Source organism: Pygoscelis adeliae, unplaced genomic scaffold, assembly GCF_000699105.1.
Source record: "Pygoscelis adeliae isolate BGI_AS28 unplaced genomic scaffold, ASM69910v1 Scaffold72, whole genome shotgun sequence".
Classification (NCBI taxonomy): Eukaryota; Metazoa; Chordata; class Aves; order Sphenisciformes; family Spheniscidae; genus Pygoscelis; species Pygoscelis adeliae.
Window position 1 is genome coordinate 28,931 of NW_008824286.1, and position 9,733 is coordinate 38,663.

Below are 9,733 nucleotides of genomic sequence, written 5' to 3' on the forward strand. Positions count from 1 at the left end.
GTCCAGTTTTGTTGCAGTAGTGCTTTTCAACAGCTATAAACCCCAGTATATTCAAGCTCTAGGACATACTGCAACCTAGGCATGTTTTCCTTCTTATTACAAAGAAAAAGCCTCAGAAAAATTCTGTCAGATGCCTTGGAATCTTGTAGTAATTATTTATAAAAAATGGTGAATTTTCTTTCTTACTTAAGGGTTTGTTAAACTGTTTGTCAGAGCACTGGATTACCTCAAAAAGTACTTTGTGGTACTCAGCTGAAATGTCTTTTTGGATAGAAATGTATTATTTCCATAATTTTACTTCCTGAGTAGTGATGTTACAGAGAAAGAACAGAAACTAAGTAGTCTTGCTACAGTAGAAGTGGGAAGGTGTAGTAGTAGTGAACACTAATCACATTTGTTATGGTAGTGCATCTCTCCCCTTGCAGTTTTTAAAAACCCTAATCCATTCCCTTAATAGATTAGAAGTGCAGCTCTGTGAGGAGCTGACAAGGGACAGGCTGAGGAGGCAGTACACAGCACCTGAGGGACAGCAGTGATTGTGCAGGTACAGGGAATGGGGAACAGGAACTCAGGTTGGTTTTGTGTCTGTTCCTCCTAATCTTTGGGCAGATCTGCTAGTCTCATAGTCATCCTTTCCCTGGGCACCACTAAGAAGAGTTTCACTGCCCACCCTGTCAGGTATTTATACAAATTGGTAAGATTTCCCTGGAGTCGTCTTTTCTCAAACCTCTCCTCATATGTTGGATGCTTCAATCTCTTAATCATCTTTGCGGCCAATTGAAAATAAAGCTATTTTTATTGGAAAAAAGCATATCCATTCTAATAATGCATACGTTATTTCCAGTATTAATATAGAACATATATGAAGGAGGCAAATATTATACTGACTTGAATAATGCAGAAAATGAAAGGTGCAAAGAAAACCCTGCCTCTTTTCCATATTACCTGACATTTTCATTACAGAAAATAATTATCTTCACTGAAATTTATTGGGACAATATACACTTTTGAAATACTAAAATTCTTACCTGTGCCTGAGTAAAGTAAGACAAAGATGCATAACAGCTGAGAGTTGGATGAGGGCTTTTTAGAGATCACTCAGTCAATGGAAGAATGCTTCTTAAGCATTTGAATTTATTGTATAGATATAAAAATTGTGGTGTAGTTTTATGATGTAGACAGCCCAACATTTTCTTTGACCGATATGTTTCTGCCATCAAACTCAGGTTGCATGCTTGTACTGGAAGGCAATATTTTTTTAAAAATCAAAATCTATACTTCTGTCAAGCGCAAGTTGGGAGTTTAGTTTGAGAATTGTTATATAAATGAATAAAACTTGTGGAAGCAGGAGGATGGTTAAACTGTTTCTGAGTATTAGGGTCCTTTTCTTCATTGCTAGTCTCTCTGTTCCAGAGCTGCCAGACTGGAGTAACTCAATGGATAGCAGCATGCAGTGGATTATTACAGACAACCACAGTCCAAGGCCAGTGTAGATGGATGCTCTATGGTATTTTCCAGGTAGGATGTCAGAGTATATTAAAGCATGTAAAAAAAGGATGAGTTTAAATTAGTAAGAAAAAGCAATGGTTTTTAAATAAAGAGGCTTCCAAAAGTGATGTCTTCACTGTCTGTGTATTGCTGAAATATCAAGGCAACTTAAAAGCTTCCTGCTGCTAAAAGGGTGAGCTCCCACTTTTTATTACACAGTTGTCTTCATTCCAGCTATGTAGTCTTTTAATGGATCCAAATGATCTGTTGTGAGTAGATTAAATGCAGAAGTCCAAATATAGGTGTCATTTTTCCAAAGCAGCTACTACAAGCTAGTCATGATTGCATGTAATTTCCAGCCCTTTATTTTACAGAATGTCTCCACTGGACAGTAGCCTTGGAATTCTAGTACTGATAGTATGTTTACCTAGCACAGCACAACATTAAATAGCATTTCAGTGGAAAAGCACTGCTTTGCTGTTTTGCTTCCAGTTCTGTAATAGCATGCACAGTGTCAGACTGTGTCTATCCATAGTAAATTAACTAGAACATCATGTAATAGTTAATAATAGAGCGGTGAAAAATGTGTAGAAAACGGGAATAGATGCAGGCTATCTGAACAGAATTAGAGTATATTTCTTGGTGTTTCCTTCTTGCATACAATGAAACAAGAGGAGGTTAAGCCTCTTCTTTGTCCTCCTGTATATTACAACTTGTATCATAGAGCCATGACTTACAGAATTAGAAACTTACCTGTAAGCTCTTTGGCTTGGATGTCTTTTCTCAGATAGGACCTTCCATTCCTGGGACAATTGCCTGTGCTTTTGTGACACAACCATACTATTAAAGCACCAGTCCATATCGAGTAGCATACAATATTGAGAGTAGAGAGGGAAATGAGCAGTTGTGAAGTTGGTTGATAGAGTTGGGCTTACTCTGAGCCACCAGTAGATTCGGTAGACTTCCCGGGATGACTACTCCGAACAAACCAGCATATTTACTTTGTCTGAATTTATTAATAAACAAGTTACTGCTAATCTGGGTGTGCTGAGAGGCTATGATAGGTGTTCTATTCAGTGTGCAGCTTCCTACCTGGAGATCCCACTCACTCCTACTTGATAGTTTTCTTTATTGTGCAGTAGATCTGTAATACTAATCATGTGCTGTGGAGTTATAATGGTTGTAGTGATAGCTTTTACCCTGTAATTTGTTTTGCTCAAGTCCTGGCCACAAAGGCAATTGAATGGACTATAAAGTTGTAGATAAAAATAGCATAAACTCTGTTTCTCTGCAAGACCAGGGAAAAGAATTATTCTTTATTAAGAGACAAAACCCATAACTGGAAGTAATATGTGAGAAAATCAAAGCAGATAGCCTGTGGTTTTTGAGTGGAGTGTTCTGCCAGTCCATTCCATCAGTACATTTACAGAACAGTAGAAAATGTGTGCTGCGGAGCATTAAGCATGGACAACCATTTTGTTTGTAACAGTTATGATAATAAATTTGTGCTTTTTGTGATACAAAGTTTTTCAGGATTAGACTGAACTGTAATTGACTTGGAAGCAAACTAAGGGTAATTGGTGTAAAGTTAAGTGTTTACTAGTCAATGGTCTCTTAACTTGTTTCTTTTCTTTTCTTTTATCATTTTTCCTAGAGACGCGAGGCTGGCCAGTTCCAACTGTCTAAATCCTGTGGTGGATTGATTCAAGCCAATGGAACCATTACACAGCAAAACAGATCATTTTACAATACAAATAAGGTTAGAAGAGTTTGATGTTTTTATTGTTGGAGGGCACATTGTGCTAGGGATTATACAGGTACAGGTAACAAAATACTTTTCAAAACATGTAGGAGATGATTCAACTTTTATATAAAATATTTTATTATGAACAATGGGTCCAACAATTTGAGAAGTGCTCTCTGTTCCTTTCCAGAAAATGAAGTGCTAGCATAGGAAGGTGCAGTTACAGTTGGGTTATCTGGGGTGAAAGTTCCAATGATAAGCCTGAGGGCTTCTTTCCAATGACGAAAGAAACTAAGTTAAGGAGAGTAGTTATTGGGATGGGGGGCCACATGTTCCTTTCTTACCTTTAAAAAGGGAAACATAGAAATTGCCCATACACATTAGAAGTGACAAGATGTTTCCTGATTGTTTAGCTTGGGCATAATGTGTCATGACAGTTTTGCTATCTGCTAAACACTGAAAATTGTCATGCAATCTACTAATAATGGCTAATTATTGTGTAATAATTTATTTACTGTTCATCTGTACTATTTTGTTAATTTGTGGCCTCTGCATCTCTTACATTTATTGTCTTTTGTCTTGGAATAGAAGTTTTCTGGAGCATGAATCATCTCCATAAGATTAGTTTAGCACTTAATCCAAGGGAGTCAGCGTCTCTCAACTAATAAATATCCTGATCCTGCTCTTGTTAACGCAATGTGAAGAAAATGGCAAAATGGAATGTGTGTGCAAGAAATGAGAGGACAGAAGGAAAAAGAAAGTTAGGGATTGATGGGTAAAACTTGCATAAAAGCAACAATCCCAGTTTGCTATCTGCCTAATTGTGTATTTTGCTGGTGTAGAGTTAGAGGTAAATACTAAGAAGTATTTTAAATTGGTTATTTTGACATGGATAGACAAAATGAAGGGAAACAAGGAGATGTGTAGAAGGAGAGAACCCCTGGCTGCTGTTTGCATCTAGTTCTTAACTAGAGGTTTTCCTTTTCTTAGTCAATTTTTCAGTGTTTTTCAGCTCGTGAGGTAAACCAAACATTTTGCAGACAAAGAGATTGAAGCATACAAAATGGCTTGTACAATTTAACATGGCCAGAGCTAAGAATAGCATCCAGGCTCTCAAACATGGTGCATACCCCTAGTCCCCATGCCTGCCTGCGCCGCCCCTCTTATACCTGCACAAGCATCATTTGCAGAGCAGATCTGGGAGAGCAGTGGATGACAAGATGGTAGGGATGACAAGATGGTAGGTCTAACAAGCCAGGAGTGGCATGAAGATCTTCAAGGCAGAGGTCAGAGACTTGCTTTTGATGTATTGGAAAGGGCTATGGGAGGGGTACAAAGGTTGAAAGATGAATTGGCAAACTTCCTGGTTAAAATAGCCTTGGTGTAAGAAGCCAGGCAGGATTTATGACCAGAGAGGCAGCAGTTTTCAACAGTGTAGGTAAGGTTTCAGGTAGGTTTTTGGACTGCAACCTCATTATTTTGAATAGAGAAATACTTACTCATCTTTGAAATGTGAACTTGATTATGCACTCCTGGTGGGAAAGTGGTTTGGAATCAATGGTGAGCTCCAATTGTTTCATTTTTGTATTTGGTGTCAAAATTAAGAGGATAGTTCGCTTTGAGCACTGAATTTCAGGTATTGAGCAGGAAAGTCAGCCTGAGGTGGCCTTATGTCCCTTTCAGTGTCTTGATGAGCTTGTTTTGAGTGAGTTATAAAACATATTTTTGAAGTTTTCTCTATATGTTTTCTAGATCTGACTTTATATATGCTTATAGGACTGTTTAATTGCATTTGGCTGCAGGCCTAGCATTGGCAGGATGAACTGCATGCCTTTATCCATAGGTTGAACCACTGCTTAAATCCCCTCTCCGTCTCCTGAGCTAGTGCAGGCAGACTTGCAGAAGAATGAAGCACGAATCATGGCATTTCTTAGAAGATGACTGTTTTCCAGTCAATCATTTTTTTGGTGATGAGCTAACAACAGTTGAATAGAGATAACTTTAGTTTCTAACTTAACTTCCTCTGCATAATGAAAAATCCATACTGAGGGAGACTTCATAATGCATTTGTATATGAGGCATGTAGTAAAATTAATCTGCCTAAATTCACTAGGGTTTTAGTATGATTTTAATTCCTGTGAAGGAGATGAAAGTTGATTTAGTGAGTTTGGTACAGCAATGGTTATTGGGACAGAAGTTCTGCATTGACCATATCCTGTCATGCCTGGCTGGAGGGGGGCTTATGGAGTTATCTTATGATGTAAGGTTAGGTGTCATTTTTAATGTAGAGGAGAAGAGTATTGTGTGGGATAATCTTGAAGACAAGGTACTAAAAATTGGTTTAGATATTCACGTACATGTCTGTAGAGTCACTGGGTCCATCACATGTGGCAGAGGGTGGGAAAGTGCCTTTGCGAACGCTTTTGTTCTGGATGATAATAGGGAACTTGGTGAACAGGTTTAATGGCCAACATTCAAAGCAATGATCTGAGTATTAAAGGAGGTCCTGACAGTGTTATGCTGTCTTGCTAGGTGACCGGTAGATACTAAAATGGCACTGAGCATGTTTCTTCCTATTTACCTGCATACTAGGCATGATGGGGTTCAAGACATTAATAGCCATCTATGGATAGTACACAAGTGCAAAGCATTTTATCTCAGATGCTAAAGCTTGTGTGTGGATATAGATAGGGATTGATTATGTCTCAAAGCTACAATTTTTGTCACCTTTACAGTTAGTTTTTAATCAAGTATAGCAACTTGTGCAGGATATGTGTCTGTATTTTAATATGTATTTATTTATCATTCATGCCATTTCAAAAATTACTATACTAGTGCTAGGAAAGCTATAGAGAATACAGTCAGAATTATCAGAAATGTGAAAAGCCTTCAGTATGAGAAGAGGCTATTTTAGGACCCTTCTAAACTAAGGAGAGATAATTGATGGGCATATGTATGACACTGGCCTATAAAAGTCATAAAAGATACTGAAAAAGGGAATAGGAAATGGTTGTTTTCAGCTTCTTACAGGAACATTGGGAGCATCCAATGAAATGGCAAGGTTGGATTTAAAACAGGCACAAGGGAATTTTTTTTACATAATGAACCTGTGAAGCTCATGTATCACAAGATTTAAGCCCAAGTAAAGACACACATCTAGAAGGAATACGGTAATCTAGAATGGGAGCCATATTTTAGAAGGCAGGTTTCTGTACAAACTATTTGAGTCTGAGCTTCCAATGGGATGCTTTTATCAAAGTGGTTATGCAATGTTTGCATTCGTAAACAGAAGGTCACATAGGAAAAACAGTGTAATATTTTGTAGAGAAGATCTAAATATGTATGTTTTGTTGAACAAAGAAAATAAACAAAAAACCTAAAATTCTCTATTAAACTTGTAGCTTTTCTAACTAAAATGATTTGGCAGATTTAATTGCTAAGACTGAAATATGGGATATTTCAATTTTACAGCATCTTTCTGCAAAAGATTCCTTGCAGCCATCTGAAGAGAAAGTGGGCGCTTTCACAAGGATAATAGAAGCAATGGGTTTCACAGGACCACTGAAGTATAGCAGATGGGTAAAGCATTCATTTAATAATTCTTTTGGTTGTTTGATGCTTTCAGAGTTCTAAAAAGCAAACAAAAACCCCCCCGCTTCTTTTCTTATGATAGGAGCCGTACTTAATGGAAAAGTTCTAATTATTACACTTGTAAATTCCTGGTTTGTGATGTAAGGAATAATAATCTGTAGCTTGAACCTCCCTTGATCTATGCATTGCCATCATTGACATAAGTAGGAATATTGTATTTGGTTTGTAGAGTCTTAAGCCTTCTTGAATTTCTTCAGATATCTTATTTTCACTTCATTTGTGCACCAAAGAACACAATAACAGCCTTACTATCGAAGTCAAATACCCACATAGACCATCATCTTGTCTCTAATAATGACCAATTGCAGTTATCTAGAAAGAATTTAATTACAGGAAAAGCATATTATGATACTTGTCTCATGTGCTCCTCCAGCCTACAACAGTTGTCTTTTTCACGACTTCCTGCATGAAACTAGGCATTTTTCTGTAATACCTACTGATGGATTTTTCTTCTATGAATTTGTCCAGTTGCACTTTGAACTCTTGTAAGTTTATAGCGTCCATAGCATTCAATATCAGGGAGTTCCATCGCTTCAGTACCCACTGGGGGAAGAAGTACAGTTGTTTTCAGTTGGTGCCTTTTAATTTTGTACTTAAAAAACCTAAATTGCCGGGTCCTGCACTTTGGCCACAACAACCCCATGCAGCGCTACAGGCTTGGGGAAGAGTGGCTGGAAAGCTGCCTGGCGGAAAAGGCCCTGGGGGTGCTGGTCGACAGCCGGCTGAACATGAGCCGGCAGTGTGCCCAGGCGGCCAAGAAGGCCAATGGCATCCTGGCCTGTATCAGAACTAGTGTGGCCAGCAGGAGCAGGGAAGTGATCGTGCCCCTGTACTCGGCACTGGTGAGGCCGCACCTCGAATACTGTGTTCAGTTTTGGGCCCCTCACTACAAGAAGGATGTTGAGGTGTTGGAACGTGTCCAGAGAAGGGCAACGAGGCTGGTGAGGGGTCTGGAGAACAAGTCTGATGAGGAGCGGCTGAGGGCACTGGGGGTGTTTAGCCTGGAGAAAAGGAGGCTGAGGGGAGACCTCATTGCTCTCTACAACTACCTGCAAGGAGGCTGTAGCGAGGTGGGGGTCGGTCTCTTTTCCCAAGTAACAAGCGATAGGACGAGAGGCAACGGCCTCAAGTTGCGCCAGGGGAGGTTTAGATTGGACGTGAGGAAAAATTTCTTTACTGAAAGAGTGGTTAAACACTGGAACAGGCTGCCCAGGGAAGTGGTTGAGTCACCATCCCTGGAAGTATTTAAAAGACGTGTAGATGAGGCGCTTAGGGACATGGTTTAGTGGGCATGGTGGTGTTGGGTTGACAGTTGGACTCGATGATCTTAGAGGTCTTTTCCAACCTTAATGATTCTATGATTCTATGAAATGGTTATTATTCTTTCCTTGGAGTGTATGTTTGCATTCTCCCTTCCACTGATGATTTTATAGTCATATATTCCATAATATCTTAGTCTTTCTCTGGACTGAGGAGACTTAGTCTAAGTTGTTTCTGTTATTGAGGCTTTTTCATGTTTTGATTTTTGTTGCCCATCTCTGAACCTCTTTCAGTGTTCTGTATTTCTGTGACAGGAGGGTCTTCCAAACAGACAGTAGTGAGATATGTTACGATTGCTGTTTGAGTCGCTGTTCAGTAGTAGCTGAATAGGGCAGAGTCACAAATGGGTCCTCCTCTTTCATGTTTTTTAAATAGTCCTTTCATAAAGCTTTATAAAGTTAACATTGACTAAATGAGAGCAGTTCGGTAAGAGACACCTTCAGTTCCTTATGCAGAAGGAAGAAGACAGAGGTGAAATTCATAATTTCTTTGCTTGAACTAGGACACAGTATAAAAGAGTGAGAGGAAAAGGCAGCTTGAAGGAAGGACTGAGCCCAACTGTGCAGGAATTAAAATGTATAAAGTGCTTTGAATATCTGCAAGGCAGAGTGGACCTCCTCCGAGACTGATCTGAAACTGTTGCTGATTGCATCTCGCTCCTCAGAAAGAAAATATAAAGAAAAGATAACTAAAGGGTTAGGTATTTTGGTTAAAATCAGTTGTTTTTAATCAGGTGATGCTAAACCTCACGAGAGAGTAGTTTCTCTCCCATGTGCTTGTGTACATATTGTTGTAATAAAGATTCTTATTAGCTCTAAGTGTTGATTCAGAGTTCTGCTTAATTGCTACTCTTTACTGCCTGCTTTTGGCTAGGGAACTTGGGTTTGGAGAGAGTTATTTTGTGGTTAGGGCCCAAGAGACCTGAGTTCATTTTTGGCCTTGCCAGTGCTCTCTATGAGATCTTAGGGAAGTTTCTTAATATTTCTCTGCTTTTTTCCATTTTCTTCTCCCTTCCCCCACACCTCTTCTACACCCTGAAACTTCCATGATTAAATTTCACCAATTTCTCCTGTGTAACCTGCCTTATTTAAGGGCTGGATTGCAGGGACTGTTCTTTACAATATGTTTTTAATGTCTAGTAATGCCTGGTCTGGGGCAATGGCTTTCACCGGGGAGATCTCTACTCCCAGGCCAAGCAGCATTTCCGTTAAAAAGGAAACTTTCAGAACTCCAGTAAGCAGTGTAAATTATTTTACTGCAAGAAGTTTAGATGTACACTTGATTTTTGACAGAAGCCTGAGATTATTGAGTAAGAAAAATAATGGCTCGTGTGTTTCCACAGCAGGAGATCAGTTGCAACTTCCTTATTTTTCTTTTGGTTGGAGGAGACACAAATAATTACTTTGGTAATTTGAAGTGCCATTTGACAGGCATAGTGCTCATATCTCTGTAGTATATTGAGCACTGAGATGATCCCTAGGGTATGTCACTAAAAAAAAAAAAAAAAAAAAACGCAAAAAAACCCAAACC

General features: G+C 39.0%; 1 protein-coding gene across 1 annotated transcript in view; it reads left to right on the plus strand.

Annotated features, from left to right (window-relative positions):
* The first annotated feature begins 553 nt into the window (after positions 1-553).
* LOC103912416 (ubiquinol-cytochrome-c reductase complex assembly factor 1) overlaps positions 554-9,733 on the plus strand; it is a 46,705-nt gene continuing 37,525 nt past the window's right edge. The window contains exons 1-4 of the mRNA XM_009318677.1: positions 554-572; positions 1,379-1,518; positions 3,143-3,247; positions 6,704-6,811. Of these exons, the coding sequence (XP_009316952.1) occupies positions 554-572; positions 1,379-1,518; positions 3,143-3,247; positions 6,704-6,811 (372 nt within the window). The remainder of the gene's footprint in view (positions 573-1,378; positions 1,519-3,142; positions 3,248-6,703; positions 6,812-9,733) is intronic.